This window comes from Oncorhynchus kisutch, linkage group LG28, assembly GCF_002021735.2.
Source record: "Oncorhynchus kisutch isolate 150728-3 linkage group LG28, Okis_V2, whole genome shotgun sequence".
Taxonomy (NCBI): domain Eukaryota; kingdom Metazoa; phylum Chordata; class Actinopteri; order Salmoniformes; family Salmonidae; genus Oncorhynchus; species Oncorhynchus kisutch.
Window position 1 is genome coordinate 29,397,010 of NC_034201.2, and position 24,687 is coordinate 29,421,696.

The 24,687-nt window shown below is 41.6% G+C and overlaps 1 protein-coding gene across 1 annotated transcript in view; it reads right to left on the reverse strand.

Moving 5' to 3' along the window:
- Nucleotides 1-24,687, reverse strand: part of LOC109873223 (protein turtle homolog B) — a 183,043-nt gene that overhangs the window by 103,356 nt on the left and 55,000 nt on the right. Inside the window, exon 3 of the mRNA XM_020464837.2 lies at nt 24,081-24,227. Coding sequence (XP_020320426.1) covers nt 24,081-24,227 — 147 coding nt within the window. The remainder of the gene's footprint in view (nt 1-24,080; nt 24,228-24,687) is intronic.

Genomic DNA, 24,687 nt, shown 5'->3' on the forward strand with positions numbered 1-24,687 from the left:
TATGTGTATGTACTGTATTATGTGAGTAAGCTTCAACGAACATTTCCAATGTATATATTACTGTTAATACCTGCAAATGGCAAATAAACTACTTGAAATTGAAGTTTGGACCAAAATATGACCTGTGTTTAACCGAATAGCCCAAACCCTGGTAAAGTTTTATATTAACGTTCAGTAATAAACCGTTTATAAAGGCATATACAAACAGTTTGTGCACCATTTATTAATCATTACTCCCACAAGGATCCCAATTTCAAACTCTTATAAAAAATATGTGATCTTATACAGTTTCTTGCCATAGCCTTCTGTGACTTTAAATAATATTTCTCTCAAAGCTGTGTTTCCAGAAAAATGTGTCCGGAGATTTGGTCAACTCCATCAGATTAGTCTAAAATCCTAAATTAATCAGGAAAAACCATGGTCAGCTATACCATAAGGACCCCTTATTCATGTCTTCACTACATGTAGTAGTAGTAGACCCTTCCTGCAGTCAAATGACAAAATCGCCCTCTAGTGGCCTCGGGTGGAATGTAGTTAATAATTCATAAATATAGTTTTTTTTAGACCTGCAAAAAATCTGGTGTTTATATGTCAAACAGTTTTGTTATATTTCAGTCTGCTGTGAGCTACAGAACCAATCAAAAGTTTGGAGACACCTACTCCTTCTAGGGTTTTTCTTTATTTGGACTATTTTCTATATTGTAGAATAATAGTGAAGACATCAAAACTATAACACATATGGAATCATTTAATAACCAAAAAAGTGTTAAACATTTTAGTTTTGAGATTCTTAAAAGCACCCACCCTTTGCCTTGATGACAGCTTTGCACACATGTTTTGTTGTTGTCAGAAAATAGAATGTGACATTTGAAAGATACAGTTTTTGTCTTTTTGGAAATTGAACTCAAATCATACTGCTGGCAATGTCATAAGAACACCCCACCCCCCCCTCCTCCCCAAATCATGTGTGGTGGTCATATTGCAATGTAGGTCAAGGAAAGTGTACACATTATTTGTATGCGTCCTAAACATGCGCCTTTGATCTAGCTCATCGTTTACAATAGGAAAAGTTGAATGGGAAAAGAGGTTTGAAGTTTCCTCACCTGTCTGAGTCCTTTTGGAACAGTAATTAGTGACATTTTATATCAGTAATTGGTGACATTTTATTTCAGATATTCAAATCTCATGGGGACAATTTGGGGACAATTCGGGGAAAAGTTGAGATAGTCCCGTTTTTCAAGAATCCCTGATTTATAGGAAAATCTTAGATATATTTCCATAAACATTCTGTGTTGTGTGCTTATTCTTTTATCATTGATATGATCTAGGTCATTTTCAGAGCTAAGATGCATCAGGTACTGCTGGAAAGTCTACGAATGTCATGCTCATCTTATGAGAAATTACACTAGTTACTCAAAACCTTTATAAAGTATTTATAAAGTATAAACAGCACTCACTTTAGATGGTTTATAAATGTAGGAGTAATGATTAATAAATGACCATCACACTACTTACAGTTGAAGTCGGAAGTTTACATACACCTTAGCCAAATACATTTAAACTCAGTTTTTCAAAACTCCTGACATTTAATCCTTGTACAAATTCCCTGTCTTATGTCAGTTAGGATCACCACTTCATTTGAAGAATGTGAAATGTCAGAATAATAGTAGAGAGAATTATTTATTTCAGCTTTTATTTTTTCAACACATTCCCAGTGGGTCAGAAGTTTACATACACTCAATTAGTATTTGTTAGCACTGCCTTTAACTTGTTTAACTCGGGTCAAACCTTCCACAAGCTTCCCACAATAAGGTGGGTGAATGTTGGCCCATTCCTCCTGACAGAGCTGGAGTAACTGAGTCAGGTTTGTAGGCCTCCTTGCTCGCACACGCTTTTTCAGTTCTGCCCACACATTTTCTATGGGATTGAGGTCAGGGCTTTGTGATGGCCACTCCAATACCTTCACATTGTTATCCTTAAGCCATTTTGTCACAACTTTGGAAGTATGCTTGGGGTCATTGTCCATTTGGAAGACCCATTTGCTACCAAGCTTTAACTTCCTGACTGATGTCTTGAGATGTCGCTTCAATATATCCACATACTTTTCTTCCCTCATGATGCCATCTGTTTTGTGATGTGCACCAGTCCCTCCTGCAAAGCACCCCCAACACATGATGCTGCCACCCCTGTCCTTCACGATTGGGATGGTGTTCTTCAGATTGCAAGCTTCCCCCTTTTTCCTCCAAACATAACGATGGTCATTATGGCCAAACAGTTACATTTTTGTTTCATCAGACCAGAGGACATTTCTCCATGTGCAGTTGCAAACCGTAGTCTGGCTTTTTTATGGCTGTTTTGGAGCAGTGGCTTCTACCTTGCTGAGCGGCCTTTTAGGTTATGTCGATATCGGACTTGTTTTACTGTGGATATAGCTACTTTTGTACCTGTTTCCTCCAGCATCTTTATAAGGTCCTTTGCTGTTGTTCTGGGATTGATTTGCACTTTTCGCACCAAAGTACGTTCATCTCTAGGAGACAGAATGCTTCCCCTTCCTGAGCTGTATGACGGCTGTGTGGTCCCATGGTGTTTATACTTGCATACTATTGTTTGTACAGATGAACGTGGTACCTTCAGGCGTTTGGAAATTGCTCCCAAGGATGAACCAGACTTGTGGAGGTCTACATTTTTTTCTGAGGTCTTAGCTGATTTCTTTTGATTTTCACATGATGTCAAGCAAAGAGCCACTGAGTTTGAAGGTAGGCCTTGAAATACATCCACAGGTACACATCCAATTAAACTTCTAACCCACTAGAATTGTGGTACAGTAAATTATAAGTGAAATAATCTGTCTGTAAACAATTGTTGGAAAAATTACTTGTGTCATGCACAAAGTAGATGTCCTAACCGACTTGCCAAAACTATAGTGTGTTAACACGAAATTTGTTGAGTGGTTGAAAAACTAGTTTTAATGACTCCAATCTAAGTGTATGTCAACTTCCGACTTCAACTGTATATAAATGCTTTATAAATGGTTTATTGCTGAAATGTAATATAAAGTGTTATCCACAACCCTTTTGTTCATAGCCAGATTAAACAAAAATGAGCTCTGCTAGCTAATCCTGCCAAATTCATGAAAATTCCAAAACACAATCTATGCAAGTTGTGCTCATATACCTGGTGCAAAAGAGCCACTTACTCAATCAGCAATGAATCTTCTGTGAACACCATCTCCAGGCATTTATAGTCTCTAAGTGTACTGTGTATGAGCCACTACCGCTAGCCACTTCCACTCACTTTCCCCATCCTCTACTCCTCTGGGATACTTTAAGTGTGAATACTTTCTCTCCCTCTTTCCTCTCTCCTCCTCTCTCCATCTCTCCAGGGCCCATTCATTACTTGCTTCTGATTTAGGACCAAAACTATGGCCTAGACGTAACCCAAATCTCTCGAAGTCCCAATTTTGCTTTGATAAGTCACAGAACAAGGGGTGGCAGGTAGCCTAGTGGTCACAGCGTTGGACTAGTAACCGAAAGGTTGCAAGATCGAATCCCCGAGCTGACAAGGTAAAAATCTGTCGTTCTGAACAAGGCAGTTAACCCACTGTTCCTAGGCCATCCTTGAAAAGAAGAATTTGTTCTTAACTGACTTGCCTAGTTAAATAAAGGTAAAAAAATATGAGAAGTCAGTTAGGCCCTAGTTATAACATTAATATATATGGTCACTATGGAGGTGGGTTATGCTGTCTTTGTCACTACTATGGTACACTTATATAACACTTTCTCAAAGGTTTTCATTAATTTTCTGCATTATCCTCAACTCTTTAAATGTTGTGAACATAATGCCTTAATTTTCTGAAAGAGGGAGAGAGAGCGAGAGAGAGGGAGAGAGAGAAAGAGAGAGAAAGAGATGGAACTAAATTACAGCACATAGGGCAAGAGAATAAAAACACATTCATCTCTCAGTTTTGTTCAATGTATTCAATACTACAGTAACGCCATAGTGCATAACCTTCCGCTCATCTTTTTCCAACAATATTCCATTTACATCATACCATGGGACAATTTGCTTTACAGAAGCTTCAAACATAAATTGTTAATTTGACTAACTACAGAATTGCACGTTAATGGACACACGGTTTCTGTAATACCCAATTACAGGAGAAATGCATATGAAAACAAGGCATTGTGTGAACATCTCTATTTAAATTACACAAAGGCAATGACTGGACTGAACATCTTTACTGTGCATTTTAGTAGTCAACACAATTCTTTTCAAAATATTTATTGGATTTCATGGTTGAAATTAGAAAATAATTTCCAGGTCACACACGTTTCGGAAACGCCCAACTTTGTTGTGTGTTTGAAAAATGTATAGCGCACATATTTAAAAGTTACGTTTGAGAGACCCCTGTCTTCCTGATGTTGGAAAGTAACAAATATCAAAAAGCACAGTCTTGGAAAACAGGACAGGAGAAGAAAATATCTGGGGCCTCAAACATAGTTTGAGACATAGAAAAAAAGTCACAAAGTGCACTGCACTCTCCTACAGAAAGACTGCAGTGATCACTAGACGAGATACTACCTCTATGGAATCGGATGTAGTGTACTTCAGGGCCTCACACTAGTCAACTCCTTAGTTCAATAATGCATGTGCTGAAACCTTCACCTGGCCTTGACTCTACTGCTGGGGAACACCTGTGTGACAGTTTGCCCCAGTGACCACACTTTTAGATGTATCATGGGGTAACAGTCAGGCATGATGGTATCAGAGCCAAAACAGATGCCATGAGGCCTTAACAAAAGGACATACAGGCATGGGAAGATGGACTCTAGGTAATTACTGCCCACTTTACCTCAATACTGTGTGGGAATCATAACATTCTGCCACTGTCAACACAGCGTTACACATCTGGATATGACTAACTTATTCTTTAGGCAGTTCCCAACCCAGGTAGCTGTAGTATCACAGATACTAACTATAGTATTATCCAGACAGATCTCAATTCCATGACATCCTTTGGATCCCACTGTCCCCGTGGGACTCGTGCCTCATGTTCTAATGCAACCAACAGCACCTGGCCAGGAGCTAATAAAGCAGGCAATTAAGAGCGCACAGCATCTGTCCATCCACTGGCTCTCTGTATCTCCACTAGCCTGCTGCATTCAAAGGTTTTTTAACAATACCTTGGCTTTACCCCTTAGCTATAACTGGTGTTATACTGCAGAGGTTAGCAGTGGACTACAGTGCGTGCTGGTTTTTGTTTCAGTCCAGCACTACCTCACCTATTCAAGTCTAAATTGAATGAGCAGTTGATTAGTTGGATCAGGTGTGTAGTGCAGGTCAGTATTCACATCTCGGGTACCGAAGTAGTGGTGCACTAGTATGGCCAAACCTGAAGCTATTACAATTCTTATCTTTCTTTCTCCCTTTCCTCCTTTTCTGTGTCACATCAGGTCAGCAACCACAGCACAGCCACGCATCATGCTGCTGCTCATAGCCTCTCCTCTTCTCTCTGTCCCTCCTTCAATGTGACAATATATTAGTGCCGTCAGGTGGATGAGTGGGAGGGAGAAAAGTGAGCAAGACATCAGAGAGAGAGAGAGGAGAGAGAGAGGGAGCGAGAGAGGAGAGATTGAGGGGAGAAAGAGAGAGGAAGAGAGGAAGAGCAGGAGAGAAAGAGAGAGGGAGAGAGGGATAGAAAGAGAGAGGGAGAGAGGGATAGAAAGAGAGAGGGAGAGAGGAGAGATTGAGGGGAGAAAGAGAGAGGGAGAGAGGGATAGAAAGAGAGAGAGAGAGATGTGCTCGATTAGACATAAACATGTACAGTGCATCCATATGCAGTAGCTAGGGCTTCAACTAGGACCTTAAAAATAAACTGGAGGCCACTGGAGGTGGCCAATGTGGAATTTAAACGCTTTCGCTAATGGACGTGGCAGTGTTTCCAAGTGCACCTTTTAAATAGTCTGATGCCTTTTGCAATAATGCACCTCCACATGAAAAAGTGTTATTAATAGTAAACAAATAGTTGTATAGTAGTAGTAGTAGTAGTAGTAGTAGTAGTAGTAGTAGTAGTAGTAGTAGTAGTAGTAGTAGTAGTAGTAGTAGTAGGACTGTAGTAGTATTATACCATGGAGCAATATCTGAAAGTGGATCCTGATGCTAACAGGATTTTTCCAATACCAGACTGGAGCTTTAAAATCTTGCCAGTTTAAAATGAATAAATTAAAAACATAATCATTGCAACAGACACTACATCTGGCCAAACAACATAACTAGTACTCTGAATCCTCCAAATGGTTTGAAATGGGACAATAAAGGATAGCTTTATTGTCTGGCCTAGCAGGATAATGGCTAGTTTCATAGTCTGGCCCATAGCAGGCCTTACCATCTGCATCGGCCCACTCTCTCTCTTAGTGTTCAGACTCGGAACACCTGGCATTCTTCTAGTTATTCTCTAAAGCTACATCTGAATGCTGGGGAGAGACTAAGCAATCTTTCCAGGCTTCATACACATTTTGACAGATGGAATTTCCTGGCTTTCCATGAATTCTCCATGAATTTAAACCAAATGACTATGACCAACCGTTAGTGGAGTCTCTATGTACATATAAAAAAAAGTATGCACAATGTGGTATTGACACTGGGAGGCTGCTCTCTGATCCCATGTACCATCTCCTGTGATTGAGCAAGGCACTTAATCCCCCACAAAGTAGAATACCTGTTAGGCAACTGTATATAACACGTGGTCAGCCCTCAGTCTGGAGAGCTACTGGGTGTGCAGGCTTTTGATCAAGCTCACCTCACACACATCAGAGCCTGTTTATCAAGGTTTCTAAAATGTGGTTTGTTAGAGGACTGGAATAAAAGCCTGCACACCCATTAGCTCTTTGGGAGGATGGTTGATCACCCTAAATGTATAACATTGCAACAACATCCAAATACGTTTTATGCCTTTTGAAAGAATTCACTCATTTAATATATCAAAGATCAAATGGCTATGGTAGGCTACAAATCTTATTATTCAGCTGAAGGTAAATCTCAGGCCACAGACAAATTCCTTTGTCCTGTTACTATGGAGAACCAGCCTCAGAACATTAAACATGAAATAAAGGGACTTTGGAACAATGGTTTCCGTCAGCCACAATGGTGGTCATGACGATAGATGGAATATGAAAATGTATGTCATTTTTGTTTTGTCATTAAAGGTTAATAGATGACTTTATTAAGAAAACATTGTAATGTGAAGAGTTTTCCTAGTATATGGTTGATGTTTATACATTGTACGTCGTATGGAAAATATCCAAATCAAAGAGAATGTTTTGGGGAAGATTAAATGTTAAATTAGTTGTCTAAAATTGGATTTGAATCAAATCTAGACCTTGCCTCATTAACTTGGTACGCCCAGAGAATTGCCCTAAAGGCGGTTATGCCCACTTCTGACCCAAGGGTATAAAATCTGTGAGTATAGAATTTACGACAAGACAACGTGACCCAAGCTGCAGCAAGGTCTAAAAAGTCAACGAACCCAGAACGCAACGCAAGATTGAAGACAAAGAAATCATTTTCTACCCAAGCTACGGATGAGTAGCTGTGTCTAAGCAGGTGAATTCAAGTCAAACCACCTAGCCATCTCCCATCGAATCGTGGTATCTAAAGGGTTTCAATCCTATATTGTGAGCTCTGAGCTACAGAGCTGTCTGTCCTCAGAAGACCCCTTCCAGAGCAAAGGGTGAGGGAACAGACTCCTAAGCCAAAAAGGACACTGACATCGGGAGGACGCTCAGAGAGGCGCGCCGGAGTAGTGCGTCATCGAACAGCTGAAGGCCTACGCAGAGAATCCTCGGAGATCATCCCCACGTAATTACATCATTATATTCTGACCCATAAGAGCGGCAGTTTGGGGCAAGGCTGGGGTTGGAATAGCATAGCTGACAAGTTCACCCAAATGTATATTTTTCTTGTGTACTTTCTTTTTTCTCTCTCTTTTGAAATCCCCATTGTGGGTAACACTCGCCATAGTGTGTTGGCCCGTTATACTAAGTTCTAATCAATAGCCTATAATGTGTTTTGTCTATGTGTTTCATTTTAGCTTTTTAGTAAATAAATACTCAACTAAGATTGGTGTGGTATGAACTCATTGGTGAGACCCGGGTCCATGCAGATTCACGGGCTATACGACGTTCAGAACGAGATTGGTAGAGGCAACTGGTTAATTAGCGGCTGTTGTAAAATCGATATTCTGATATTCTTTGAGTTAATTTGGGAAATAGAAACTCAATAAAAACGAGTTTTCTCATGGAGCCCCAGGTTAATGAGTTAATAATTGCTTGATTCAGTTAATCACGCAATTAGAAACTTTAATCATTTGATGAACAACAGTCGTGACATTAACTAATACAACGTCACGACAAGTGCGTGCTACGGGTGGGTGTTGTTATGGTGACCAGTGAGCTGAGATAAGGCGGAGCTTTACCTAGCAAAGACGTATAGATGACCTGGGGCCAATGGGTCTGGCGACGAATATGTAGCGAGGGCCAGCCGACGAGAGCATACAGGTCGCAGTGGTGTGTGGTATATGGGGCTTTGGTGACAAAACGGATGGCACTGTGATAGACTGCATCAAGTTTGCTGAGTAGAGTATTGGAGGCTATTTTGTAAATGACATCGCCGAAGTCGAGGATCGCTAGGATAGTCAGTTTTACGAGGTTATGTTTGGCAGCGTGATTGAAGGAGGCTTTGTTGGGAAATAGGAAGCCGATTCTAGATTTAATTTTGGATTGGAGATGCTTAATATGAGTCTGGAAGGAGAGTTTACAATCTAGCCAGACACCTAGGTATTTGTAGTTGTCCACATATTCTAAGTCAGAACTGTCCAGAGTAGTGATGCTAGTCGGGCGGGTGCGGGCAGCGATTATGACCATACACCGATTAAGATAAGCGGACTAAGGTGTTTACATTACTAATACCATAATCAGTTTAATATCGGATTATTATGCTGCATGTATATATAAGCTTGGTTGTGTCTCTCTGTCCAGGAGGGACAGCGGGGGTCTGTTTTGTCGGGAGACGCGCCAATTGTCTCAGATGTTCTGTTCCGATCCCAATCTTCAAGCCCCGGGGCAAAGAGGATTTTATTTCTGAGATAAAATTGGGATTTGCATTTGTTTTTTGAGTAAAGCGCCCCAAAGCGATCTTTCTCGCTTTTTTTGTTTTTGCGTAATTAGCTGCGGTGGTGTATCAGCACATCGGTTTGTTTACTGTAAATTTGTTTCTCCATCTCTATCTCTCATTTCGGCATCCCTGCTTCCCAAAAGCTTTCGGTAGACAAAGGCTCAAACTTGCATGGTCTCTTTATATCGTTGAACTCATAATGCCGGCTGTCTATTAACGTTGTAACATATCCCCCCGATAGTTTGAACAATGGGTATTGTCCCACACTGTGAGTGTGCATTTCAGACAGATCTGTATTCTGCACTATCTGCAGGGTCAAATTTGTGAAAGCAGTTCAATACTATTACTGTATGATGCAGCACTGGAGCAGTACAAAAACAGCTGTTAGCTTTTCAGACATACTGTACCTACAGTGCAATGTCACCGTTTCACTAGTTCAACTTCCAGCAACTAGCAACCACAGGAGCAAAACTACTCTTTCTAGAGACCAGTAGGTAGATTTGGGACTTTATTAGCAGTAGACTGTCAGTGACAAGTTTCGTCAGATTCTCTATATCATGTTATGATGAGTGCATATTGAATATCTGCATTGATCCTGCTGCGCACATACACACACATCTACACTTCCGCACATGCACTTTGTCTTGACATGGCATCTCTGTGTGAGGATGGACGTGTCAAGGTTAAGTCAAAGTTGTTTCGACACAGAGATTCGTATTCTGACAATGGCACACACAGAGCTAAACCCAGTTCATCAGGGACATAAGACCAGCTAACCAATCCTTGTCTGGCACAAGCCTGAATTTGGGCTTATGGGTCAACAATGTCATCATCACCCATCTAATGTTTTTTTGTGCCTTGAATGTGACTTCAAACTTCCTAATTTTCCCTTGTTAAGATTGTGAATGGCCAAGGGTATGTTACTTAGCATGAAACATTAGCCTATGCACTGTGTGTTGTATTTGGGAAACAAAACCTCCCTATTGAACAGGATTTAATGGCTAAAGTTGTTACACCCAGCTAGATGTATTTAGTTCCATTGAAATCCCCTAATCTCCCTAACTATCCCTAAACAGTACCTCCTCCATAAATGCCTTATATGATATGACGCTGTACTTATTATGAAGTCAGTCACTTCTGGTCATTCATAACACATGCATAAAGGCTTAATGATGCAAACACAAATGTATTAACACTTAGGGAATTATCAATAACAGCTAAATAATGTAAATATTAAAGACATTTTTAAACTATGCATTTCCTTCTTTAAAAAAAATTGTTCTACAAAGTTCCAAAAAGTCCAGCAATGCAATTACATTGAACATTACACAGGGATATTAATAGTGTAGCTTGTCTCTGAGCTGGCAGGGACAAGCTACACTACTCTCTGCCTACTGGAGGTCCTGCATGTTGGTTCTAACCTTAAAAGTAACAACAAAGAAAGTTAGCAGGTCTGTTAGGAAATCACTTTGTCACAACATCTGGATAAGGGCATTTCTGTGCTGTGCCAGAAATACTCTAAATGGGGAGATGGGAAACTCCATTCGATCTGTATTATTATATTCCTCTTCCATTTACAAATCTCATGACGTGACTATGAGACTTGGCTGTATCTAGGGGGATTTTTATTTAGCTGAGCCTGCTAGCTAGCTAAATTTTGTTAGCTAGCTAGCTAGCAATTATTGTGAATTCACCAAAATTATTCAAAATAACGTGTGAGGTAGCTATGTAATCTAACGCAACACTTAACTACTATATACAAATTACAATAAATAACTTTGACTAACACCGTTCTGTACACATTTTGCGTAACAGCGGCATTCTAACTAGGCTGCAATGAAAACGAATGGGACTGTAGCGACTGTGTTGGCATCAAAATCCGGGGTGTAAACTAAGTTTCTGTTCAAGCGTTGATTGACATGGAAATGTACTAATAGTATTGAAGAAAAGTAGAAAAAAACTGACTACACTGACGCTGTACGTTATGCAACTCATTGTGTGCCTCTTTCCACCAGGGGTAGCGCTTCTCTCGCAGATTAAAAACAAGAAATGATCAATGTTGAGCGTAATGGTGAGTGTAAAGTTAATTAATTGAGTTCACCAATAGTTAATTCAAACAATTGGGCTCCCGAGTAGCGCAGCGGTCTATGGCACTGCATATCAGTGCTTGAGGCGTCATTACAGACACCCTGGTTCAAATCTAGGCTGTATCACAACCGGCCGTGATTGGATGGTGCACAATTGGCCCAGCGTCGTCCGTGTTTGGCAGGTGTAGGCCATCATTGTAGATAAGAATTTGTCATAACTGACTTTCCTAGTTAAATGTAATTATAAAAAAATATATATGTTCATTTTTTACGTCATCACTGTGAGCCATCATGACTCTCAAAAACCGTGACAGCCACAGATTACTTGTGAAGATACATTTAGTGCATAAAGGTCTCGTCATTGATTTTGCTGGAAAGGGGATAAATTGTGCTTTACAATGGTATTCATATTGCAGTTGACCTGGAAGTATTACATTTTTGGGGCGCTAAAATAAGGTCAAGTGTACGGAACACTGCGATGTACAAAAGGTTAACTTACTAGGTTTTCACTGTCCAGTGGCACCAAAAGTGGGTATTTGATTTACAAACATCACAAGAAACTCCGCTAACCAAACAACAGTTGAGAATTAAACTACACTCAAATATCAACGTTTCATAGATTTTTCACAGACATCAAAAGTTGTCCCCTGATGTGGTTTAAGCATTTTTGTGAACACAGAAAATCAAATTGAGTTGTTTTTCTATTCAAAAACTATGCAAAAACTGGGGATATCCAAAGCCTGGGAAAACAAAACCAAGAAAATATAACTTTTAAGAAAATAAACTGCACTTTAGAGTGTGTGTGTCATTCTGCAGCACAGCATTTTGGGGAAAGTTGAGGTCAGATCCAATATTGGCTATACACCCAATAGGGAAAGAGGTTGAGCCATCCTAAGAAATGTTTTAGATTAATATAATATAATATAATATAATATATACAATATAGCAAATGCTTTTATCCAAAGAAACTTACAGTCTTGTGTGCATACATTTTTACGTGTGGGTGGTCCCAGGAATCAAATCCACTATCCTGGCGTTGAAATGCTCTACCAAGATGCATGACAAGGTTATAAATGCTTTGTGAAGCCTCAATTTAATATATTTAATAAAGCCTTTATTAAGCGGTGCTTATGCCACCCTTGATAAAGTACAGGTTTATGTCATATTTGAGTTTGACATACTGGGTTGTGTCACATTATACAATGGTGGTTATTTCACACAGTTATGCCACATTTATGAACACTTTATAGATCATTACATACGGTCATAGATGATTTGTGACACATTTATGTAGTGTTTATAAAGGGTTTATGAAGCCTTTATAAGCTGCACATCATTTTAAAGCAGGACCCAAATGGTCATATGTCCGAACTCAGAATGAAATAGATTTCCCCAAAATAACATGGTGGTAGAACGTTTATTTTGATTGGCAATTTTCTGCATTCATCAGAGTCACCTTCAACTAGCCTGTAAACAGGATTATTAGGGATATCGATCTTGTAAATCATGTAAACATTTTCATCTACCTATTATATTAATTTGAGTATTCACAATAATCATATTATAATCATATTGTAAATGTACCCAATGACTCATACAGCTCTTTTTTCATATTCTACGTATCTATAGTCATCTTATAATGGACTTATCTGCTTACATGTGTAATCCAGAAGCTTCTTTCCGGTCATTTGGCTACCATCAGCACCAATTGGCTACCATCAGCACCAGGGGCCATGGTGGGGCTAATTTCACACACTCACTATGGGTCAACATGGTTGACATGGGCTACCCAAGGAGGAGGTGAATGAATTCAAAACTATGCATTTGTAGTGTGTGGCAGAAATATTATTTGTTTACAGTTGTACCAATTTTCCAAAGGTAGTAAAAATGTATTGATTAAAAGGAATACCAAATGTTTTTGTTGTAGGCCCTACATTGCAGAAAGATGCTGAGTACTGTATTGCAGTGTAAACCCACTCTTTAGACTGAACCACAGACAGAGAGGGACAGAACAACAGATTGACCCCATCACCAACTGCTCCTGTCTGCTCCATGTGTTGCATAGCAAGGCGGATGTTGTGGCTGGATTTGCTTTGTTATCACAGGTTTCTGAGCAAATCTGTCAGGAGATTGCAAGGCATAGATTCTCTACACACAAATGAGAAGCATTATCAGTTGTGTGTTGTGTTACTCTATATAGTCAATGCTCTGAATGGGCCAATAAACATCTGCACAGAAAAGGTGGACAAAGGACCATCACAAACATCAATAATGGCACGACTCCTACCGAAGGTGGCTCCACTTCATGTTTGGGTGGCGATCGGCGGTCGTCGTCACCGGCCTACTAGCTGTCACCGATCCCTTTTCCCTTTTCTGTTGTTTTTGTCTGATTAGTAACACCTGTTTCTTGTTTAGGTTTAGATGAGCTATTTAAGCCGGGAGGCCCGCCTGCTGTTTGTGCGGGCTTATTTAATTTCCCACTGTGTTATTGTGTGGTAGTGCGTGTTGTTTTTGGCTTTTCCCTCTGGACTGGTTAGGTCCTGGTTTTGGGCATTTGTGTATGTGTGCCCAGTATCTTGGCGAATACAATTTTTTCAGTGTGTAATAAAGCGCTATTCTCTACCTTCTGCCTCCTATGCCTGACTCCGCACCCACTACGCCCGGTGCATTACCAATAAACAAAGCTCTACTACAAAATGGTAGGCTATACTGTACCTTCTGCCTCCTATGCCTGACTCCGCACCCACTACGCCCGGTGCATTACAAATAAACAAAGCTCTACTACAATATGGTAGGCTTTACTGTTCCTTCTCAGCAGTGAGACAATCGGGAAACACAAGACTAGAATAGAGTAGAATAAAACAGGGTTTTGTCAGACTAGAATTCCACTGTTGGTTCTCAACATTTGTTAGAAGCATCAAAGAACTACTAGAGGAGCTACATATGAAGGATGTCCTCCCGAAGAGAACAGCCAGTTCCTTATTTCTTAGTATGGAGCGGGTTTAAGTGCAACCAAAGAAACGGGGAAGAAGCTTTGACATGTTAGCTCTTTGACATCAAACGCAGTGGAGGATAAAAGAGTTTCCATTCATCCTACAACACAGACAGTGCATGACTGTACTTCCAGTCTGATTCATAGGCACAGAGCTCCAAAAAAAGCAACAAAAAAGTGTATGCTCTCAGATCTATTCTCAGATCTCTCAATTAAAAGGATAGTTCACCAAATCTGACAACTTTGATTTTGGGTGACTACACCTTTAAGAGGCTATCACTATGCTCTTTGAGTGTGGTACAGTCTCCAAGTGTGCTGCTATAACGTTTTCAGAACAACTAGACGAGGAAGGACGGAATCATTTGTTTGAATGAGAGGGGTGGTTTAACTGGTTTGTTGAGTCTGCCTGCATGTGCAGTGAGTATTGGTCCCTTCCACTTTGTAGCGTGACGGTGCAGAGAAACCTCCCACTCGGTGTGAAGTGTCATGTTCTGATGATGTGGCAGCACTGCTCCAAAGACACTCCAACACCATTACTTTTCATTCCATTTCTTTCTTTCCATCCTTCCTTTCAAGTTGTTCTACATGTTTTAACTGAATGTTGTTTTATGCAGTTGGTCTATTTTAATATTAAAAGCTCCTCGTGTCGCCTTGTCTCCTCTATTATAAGACGCAAATAAAGTTGGTTATTATCATCATTGTGAATTCCTCAGTCTTTATACTTTTTTCTCCTTTTACATCATAGTTGCAAGGAGCATAATGTAGAGTTTTGGGCCTTTTCTCCTCCAGTCTGGGCTGTTTCTTTAATCCTAAACAGTGGCCAGGGGTCATGGGTTAATCTGTTCAGAGGCGTAAGAGGAGACAGAAAAATCTGAATTTTTTTTTCAGAGAGCTATGAGAGAGAGAGAGAACTAGAGATGAAATGAATGCAGCAGACAGAGAGAGACAAATAGAATGAGATAGAGACAGAGAGTGAAAGAGTGGGAGAGCGGAAAGATATAGAGAAGCTGTGCAGCTTATATGCAGACCTCTGCTGCAAAGGAGGAGAGCTGAGGAGAGGGGGGAGCTGGAGGAGCTATTTGAGGGGGTCAATGGACCAAGCCTTGGAGATCTGAACCCCCCCCCATCCCATTCAAATCAAAAGCTTGGGAGGAAAAAATCCCCAACTCTACACAGAGAAGCATCATTCCCTCCAACCCCTCTCCCCTTCCCCCTTTCAACACTTAGCTCACACATTGGTTGACAGGGTGCGTGAGGGTGTGAGGGCGAGGAATATCACAGGAACTTGAACAGCAGTATCTACATCAGCATCACAATAGCCCAACCGATTGCCACTCAATGCTATGGACGCTAACCTGGCTCTAACCTACTCAGTTACTCAGCGCTACTGAAGCTATCTGCTAATTAGCAACTTCCCCAAATAGCCTCCTGACAACAGAGACCACCAGCGGACAACAGGCAGCGGCTGCCGCATTATCAGTATGTGCCGGCTCCAAACCCCGAGAGAGTTCTGGCAGCACAAGGCACCATAAATATATTCATGACGTTACGTAAGGCATTTCCTGTGTCATTTGAAGGCATAAGGAAGGCAGTCACGATGTTGGAAGGGATGGTAATGAGCTCTTTGAGTGGTATCTCCTCAAACATTCAAAAACACAGAGCTGTCGGCCTGGTGCCGGTTCAAGGGCTTGGAGTTGATTCCATTTAATTACTTGAAGATTGAAGTCTCCATCCAGTCCCGATGATTGCAGTACCAAACATGGGACTCGATAAAGCTGCTCGATAGTGTGTGCGTAGATTACACAACTCCTTTTGGGTTGGTTAGTCTCTCGTACTGTATCTTGAGATATTTTGAGATATTTTGCACTTCAAGAAACAGGAAATGCAGGGTAGCATGGTAGCAAAATAGTTGAACCAACCACCAAATTTCACGTGATCTTCACCAATGTCATGGAGCCACTCTTAACTATCCGCATCTTGAGAAAACCTTGGGAGCTTGGATATCCATACATCCCAAAAGATTTCCAAACCCCACAATGGATATTTATGACTTTGCCACTGCTACAGTGGGTTGGTGTTGTAAGAGGCGGCTCCACGTACACAAATAGGCCCGCAGGCACTGCAAACACACACAGGAGAGTGCGTACACACATTCACAGACAGACACAAACATGAGCACATGCGCATAAGCACACACTAGCAAGCACACATGTACAGGCACACACACACACACACACACTGGCTGGCTACAGTGAGTTCCGGTTAGGGCAGTGTCCACATTTCATCCATTGATCTGATCTTGAAACTAATCTTACTGATCAGGGTCATGAGGAGTTGATGCTGAGGTAAGCTTTTCTTTAGACAAACGCAGAATTCAAGGACAGCAACATAATAATCAAGGGCCCTGTTTTGTCTAAACTGGTTACCTAGATCAGTTAAAAATACTTCCAGCACACTGAGGCGGCATGATTGAATTATTTTATTATTTTATTTTTTGTTTCACACAGTGGGACACTTTATTGAGCACACAAATCATCGAAATGCATTCGGGCAGTGACAACAAGGTTTTTACATGGTAGCTGGGTTGCTGAAATACAGTGCCTTCAGAAAGTATTCACACCCCTTGACTTTTCACACATTTTGTTGAGAGACAGCCTGAATTAAAATTTGATAAAATTCTTTTTTTTTGTCACTGGCCTACACACAATACCCCCGGAATTATGTTTTTTGAAATTAATAAAAAATTAAAAGCTGAAGTGTCTTGAGTCAGTAAGTATTCAACACATTTGTTATAGCAAGCCTAAATAAGTTCAGGAGTAAACATCTGCTTAACAAGTCACATAATAAGTTGCATGGACTCACTCTGTGTGCAATAATAGTGTTAAACATGATTTTTTTTTAAATGACTACCTCATCTCTGTACCCCACACATACAATTATCTGTAGGGTCCCTCAGTACAGCAATGAATTAAAAACACAAATTCAACCACAAAGACCAGGGAGGTTTTCAAATGCCTCGCAATTTTAAAAAGCAGACATTAAATATCCCTTTGTACATGGTGAAGTTATTCATTACACTTTGAATTCTGTATCAGTAACTCAGTTGCCGGAGGGGAAGGAAACCGCTCAGGGATTTCACCATGAGGCCAATGGGGACTTTGAAACAGTTACAGATAGTAAAAAACTGAGGATGGATCAACAACATTGTAGATACTCCACAATACTTAGGAAGCCTGTACAGAATAAAAAATATTCCAAAACACACAAAAAATGTGGCAAAGAAATGCACTTTAAGTACATTATGCTTTGAATCTATTCTTCCGTGTCCAGACCTGCTGCTTTTACTCTCTGTTCCGAAAGCACTAGACGACCAGATCTTTCAGCCTTTAGCCGTACTATTATCCTACTCCTCCTTCGTTCATCTGGTGATGTAGACGTTAACCCGGGCCCTGCAGCCCCCAGCATCACTCCCATTCCCCAGGCGCTCTCATTTGTTGACTTCTGTAACTGTAAAAGCATTGGTTTCATGCATGTTAACGTTAGAAGCCTCCCCCTAAGTTTGTTTTATTCACTGCTTTAGCACACTCCGCCAACCCGGATGTCCGAGTCGTGTCTGAATCCTGGCTTAGGAAGGCCACCAAAAATCCTGAAATTTCCATCCCCAACGATAACATTTTCCGACAAGATAGAACTGCCAAAGAGGGCAGAGTTGCAATCTACTGCAGAGATAGCCTGCAGAGCTCTGTCATACTATCCAGGTCTGTGCCCAAACAAATCAAGCTTCTACTTTTAAAAATCCACCTTTCCAGAAACAAGTCTCTCACCTTTGCTGCTTGTTATAGACACCCAATCAGCACCCAGCTGTGCCCTGGACATCATACGTGAATTGATCGCCCCCCATCTGTCTTCAGAGTTCGTACTGTTAGGTGACCTAAACTGGGACATGCTTAACACCCCGGCCATCCTACAAGTGAAGCTAGATGCCCTCAATCTCACACAAATCATCAAGCAACCTACCAGGTACAACATGTAATCCGTGACCATGGGCACCATCTTAGATATCATCCTGACCAACCTGCCCTCTAAATACACCTGTACTGTCTTTAACCAGGATCTCAGCTATCACTGCCTCATTGTCTGCGTGCGTACCGGGTAAGCTGTCAAACGACCACCCCTCATCACTATAAAACGCTCCCTAAAATACTTCAGCGAGCAGGCCTTTCTAATTGACCTGGCCCGGGTATCCTGGAAGGATATTGACCTCATCCCGTCAGTAGAGGATGTCTGGTTGCTCTTCAAAAGTGCTTTCCTCGCCATCTTAAATAAGCATTCCCCATTCAAAAAATGTAGAACTAAGAACAGATATAGTCCGTGTCAGGAAGTCAGGAACCAATATATTCAGTCAGTTATGAAAGCTAAGGCTAGATTTAGAAATGTTCATCCTGTGGCACTAATTTCAAAAAGTTTTGGGACACTAAAGTCCATGGAGAATAAGACCACCTCCTCCTAGGAAACACTGTCACCACAGATAAATCTACGATAATTGATCATTTCTCTTTCACACATTTCCCCTTCTCCTTCACCCAAATCCAGACAGCTGATGTTCTGAAAGAACTGCAAAATCTGGATCCCTACATATCAGCTGGGCTAGACAATCTGGACCTTCTGAAATGATCAGCCGAAATTGTTGCAACCCCTATTACTAGCCTGTTCAACCTCTCTTTCGTGTAGTCTGAGATCCCCAAAGATTGGAAGCTGCCACGGTCATCCCCCTCTTCAAAGGGGAGACACTCTAGACGTAAACTGTTATAGACCTACAGTATATCCATCCTGCCCTGCCTTTCTAAAATCTTCGAAAGCCAAGTTAATAAACAGATCACCGACCATTTCGAATCCCACCGTACCTTCTCCACTATGGAAGCTGGCTTCTGAGCTGGTCATGGGTGCACCTCAGCCACGGTCAAGGTCGTAAACGATATCATAACCGCCATCGATAAAAGACAGTACTGTGCAGCCATCTTCATCGACCTGGCCAAGGCTTTCAAACCTGTCAATTACCGCATTCTTATCGGCAGACTCAATAGCCTTGGCTTCTCAAATGACTGCCTCACCTGGTTCACCAACTACTTCTCAGATAGAGTAAAGAGTGTCAAATCGGAGGGCCTGTTTTCCAGACCTCTGGCAGTCTCTATGGGGGTGCCACAGGGTTAAATTCTCAGGCCAACACTTTTCTCTGTATATATCAATAATGTCGCTCTAGCTGCTAGTGATTCTCTGATCCACCTCTACGCAGACAACACCATTGTGTATACATCTGGCCCTTCTTTGGACACTAACAAACCTCTAAACAAGCTTCAACACCATACAACACTCCTTCAGTGGCCTCCAACTGCTTTTAAATGCTAGTAAAACTAAGTGCAGGCTCTTCAACAGATTGCTGCCAGCACCCTCCCGCCGGTCTTGCATCACTACTCTGGACAGTTCTGACCTAGAATATGTGGACAATTACAAATACCTAGGTTTCTGGTTAGACTGTAAACTCTTCTTCCAGACTCACATGAACTTCTTCGATATAGGGGGCGCTCTTTTAATTTTTTGCGATTTTTTTCCCCCCCGTTTTAAACAAGACATTTTGTCACGAAAAGATGCTCGACTATGCATATAATTGACAGCTTTGGAAACACTCTGACGTTTCCAAAACTGCAAAGATATTATCTGTGAGTGCCACAGAACTGATGCTACAGGCGAAACCAAGATGAAATTTCAAACAGGAAATGCCCCAGATTCTGAAGGCCCTGTGTTCCAATGTCTCCTTATATGGCTGTGAATGCGCCAGGAATGAGCCTACAATTTCTGTCGTTTCCCCAAGGCGTCTGCAGCATTGTGACGTATTTGTAGGCATATCATTGGAAGATTGACCATAAGAGACTACATTTACCAGGTGCCCGCTTGGTGTCCTCCGTCGAAATTATTGCGTAATCTCCAGCTGCTTGCAATTTTCCATTTGGTTCAGAGGAGAAACCAAACTGCCATGAATGATTTATCATCGAATAGATATGTGAAAAACACCTTGAGGATTGATTCTAAACAACATTTGCCATGTTTCTGTCGATATTATGGAGTTAATTTGGAAAAAAGTTTGGCGTTGTAATGACTGAATTTTCGGGGTTTTTTCTTAGCCAAACGTGATGAACAAAACGGAGCGATTTCTCCTACACAAATAATATTTTTGGAAAAACTGAACATTTGCTATCTAACTGAGAGTCTCCTCATTGAAAACATCTGAAGTTCTTCAAAGGTAAATGATTTTATTTGAATGCTTCTCTTGTTTTTGTGAAAATGTTGCCTGCTGAATGCTAGCTATCAATACTCTTACACACATGCTTGTGTAGCTATGGTTGAAAAGCATATTTTGAAAATCTGAGATGACAGTGTTGTTAACAAAAGGCTAAGCTTGTGAGCCAATATATTTATTTCATTTCATTTGCGATTTTTATGAATAGTTAACGTTGCGTTATGGTAATGAGCTTGAGGCTATAATTACGCTCCCGGATACGGGATTGCTCGACGCTAGAGGTTAAGCATCTCCAATCCAAAATTCTCTGTGGATGGTTTACCTCTTGGTGATGTCATTCGAAAACATAATGTTAACTTTCACTGCTATGCGGACGATACACAGCTGTACATTTTGATGAAACATGGTGTAGTCTAAAAATTGCATGTTTTTCAGACATAAGGAAGTGGATGGCAGAAAATGTGTTACTTTTAAACTCGGACAAAACAGAGATGCTAGTTCTAGGTCCCAAGAAAAAAAGAGATCTTCTGTTGGATCTGACAATTAATCTTGATGGTTGTATAGTCGACTCAAATAAAACTGTAAAAGACCTCAGCATTACTCTGGACCCTGATCTCTCTTTTGACAAACATATCAAGACTGTTTCAAGGACAGCTTATTTCCATCTACGTAACATTGAAAAAATCTGAAGCTTTCTGTCCAAACTGATGCAGAAAAATGTATCGATGCTTTTGTCACTTCTAGATTAGACTACTGCAATGCTCTACTTCCCGGCTACCCAGATAAAGCACTAAATAAACTTCAGTTAGTGCTTAACACGGCTGCTAGAATCTTGACTAGAACCAAAACATTTGATCATATTAATCCAGTGCTAGCCTCTCTACACAGGCTTCCTGTTGAGGCTAGGGCTGATTTCAAGGTTTTACTGCTAACCTACAAAGCATTACATGGGCTTGCTCCTACCTATCTTTCAGATTTGGTCCTGCCATACACGTCACGGTCACAAGACGCAGGCCTCCTTACTGTCCCTAGAATTTCTAAGCAAACAGCTGGAGGCAGGGCTTTCTCCTATAGAGCTCTATTTTTATGGAATGGTCTGCCTATCCATGTGAGAGACGCAGACTCTGTCTCAACCTTTAAGTCTTTATTGAAGACTCATCTCTTCAGTAGGTTGGTCCTATGATTGAGTGTAGTCTGGCCCAGGGGTGTGAAGGTGAATGGAAATGCACTGGAGCGACGAACCGCCCTTGCTGTCTCTGCCTGGCCGGTTTCCTTTCTCTCCACTGAGATTCTCTGCCTCTAACCCTATTACAGGGGCTGAGTCACTGGCTTACTGGTGCTCTTCCATTGTGTCCCTAGGAGAGGTGCGTCACTTGAGTCGGTTGAGTCACTGACGTGGTCTTCCTGTCTGGGTTGGTGCCCCCCTCAGGTTCATGCCCTGGGGGAGATCTTTGTGGGCTATACTTGTCTCATGGTAGTAAGTTGGTGGTTTGAAGATATCCCTCTAGTGGTGTGGGGGCTGTGCCTTGGCAAAGTGGCTGGGGTTATATCCTGCTTGGTTGGCCCTGTCTGGGTGTATCATCGGACGGGGCCACAGTGTCTCCCGACCCCTCCTGTCTCAGCCTCCAGTATCTATGCTGCAATAGTTTATGTGTCAGGGGGCTAGGGTCAGTCTGTTATATTCTCCTCTTATCTAGTGTCCTGTGTGAATATAAGTATGCTCCCTCTAATTCTATTTTTCTCTCTTCTCTCGTTGGACCTGAGCCTTAGGACCATGTCTCAGGACTACCTGGCCTGATGACTCCTTGCTGTCCCCAGTCCACCTGGTAATGCTGCTGCTCCAGTTTTAACTGTTCTGCCTGTGGCTATGGAACCCTGATCTATTCACCGGACATGCTACCTTGTCCCGGACCTGCTGTTTTCGACTCTCTCTCTCTCTCTACCGCACCTGCTGTCTCAAACTCTGAATCATCGGCTATGAAAAGTCAACTGATATTTACTCCTGAGGTGCTGACCTGTTGCACCCTCTACAACCACTGTAATTATTATTATTTTACCCGGCTGGTCATCTATGAATGTTTGAACATCTTGGCCACTGTACTGTTATAATCTCTACCCGGCACAGCCAGAAGAGGACTGGCCAACCCTCAGAGCCTGGTTTCTCTCTAGGTTTTTCCTAGCCACCGTGCTTGCTGTTTGGGGTTTTAGGCCGGGTTTCTGTATAGCACTTTGTGACATCGGCTGATGTAAAAAGGGCTTTATAAATACATTTGATTGATTGATTGAATTGATTGATATTCACCTTTCAGCAGGACAATAACCTTAAACACAAGTCCAAATATACACTAGAGTTGCTTACCAAGACGACATTGAATGTTCCTGAGTGGCCTAGTTACAGTTTGGAGTTAAATTGGCTTGAAAATCTATGGCAAAACATGAAAATGTCTGTCTAGCAATGATCAACAACCAACTTGACAGAGTTGTTGTAATTTTAAATAGAATAATGAGCAAATATTGTACAATCCAGGTGTGCAAAGCTCTTAGAGACTTACCCAGATAGACTCACAGCTGTAATCACTGCCAAAGTTGATGCTAACATGTATTGACTCAGGGGTGTGAATAATGACGTAAATGATATATTTCTGTATTTCTAAAAACATGTTTCCACTTCGTCATTTTGGGGTATTGTGTGTAGATGGGTGAGAAAAAATTATATTGAATCCATTTTGAATTCAGGCTATAACTCAACAAAATGTGGAATACATCAAGGGATATGAATACTTTCTGAAGGCACCGTATCTCAGCAACCCAGCTACCATGTATGACTTAGTAGAACTGTAAATCTAGCCCATGTCAGACGTATTCCCAAGTCAAATATGTATTTCAAATATTTCACATAATTGAGGTGGACTTGAAGCAATGGAGTCCAAAAAGTGCAAACTCTTAATGTCAGGCAAGTCTCTCAAACAGTATTTGGAATAAGTATACAACCCAGGCCTGTCCTACACAAAACATCCACCACAAGAGAGTAAATCTATTCTGTAGACAAAACAGAATCAATTGTACCAAATCAAACCACCCACCCCAAACAACAGAATCGCCTTCATCAAAGACCCATTGACAAAGCCAAACTGACTTGCTATGTTGATAACTAAGGTCTCATTATAGGACATTCAACCCATCCACAGCAGTAAGGGCTGGGGTGTCCAGTCAGCAGATGGCTGCTGCAATGAATCCATTTCAGTTAGTCTAGCAGAGGCGTGATAGTTGGACAGTGGTAGAGCGGAGGTACCTGGGGCTTAAATGACTGGCTCCTCTCCAGAGCTCTGGGTAAGTCATACAGTGCTGATGACACTGAGCTAATGTGCTGTGACCAGGGACCGGGGGAGGCTGCGTGTCTGTCTGAGGTGTCTGCTAACACAGCGACAGGTGTCTGTGTGTGTGTGGAGGGGTGGGCGTGCAATTGTGTGTATGAAAGAGTGATGGACTGGGTGCGTGTGTGTGCGTGTGTGCCTGTGACGTCCACCTCACTCACCGTTTACTGTGAGGTGCACCCAGCTGCCGTTGTGAAAGGTGTTGTACTGCTGCTCCAACATCAGGACCTTACACTCATACCAGCCCTGGTCGTCTGAACGCACCTTCTCAATCCGCAGAGAAGATTTTCCGTGCAGACTGGCTCGGCCTGGGGGGGGGGGGGGGGGGGGGGGGGGGGGGGAGATTAATAACAGTGGTCAAACCAGGAAACATAGTATTCAGTACGCTATAATCCATAGTACACTCTTAGAAAAAAAGTTGTTATCTCAAACCTAAAAGGATTCTGAGGCTGTCCCCATAGGATAACCCTTTGTAGAGTCTGTTTGGGTTCCATGCAGAACCCTTTCCTCAGACGGTTCTACATGACACCCAAAAGGGTTCTACCTGGAACCAAAAAGGTTTTTACCTGGAACCAAAAGGGGTTCTCCCTTGAAGAACACATTTGGAACAATTTTTTCTAAGGGTGTATATAATCCTCCCTCTACTGTATCATATAGACCAGGTTTTCCGAACCACCGGGCCCCGGACCTGTACCTTTATCTTCTTCTTTCTAGGGCACGGGATGGGTATTCCATTAACTACATGAACTTCCATTAGTCTGTGAGCCA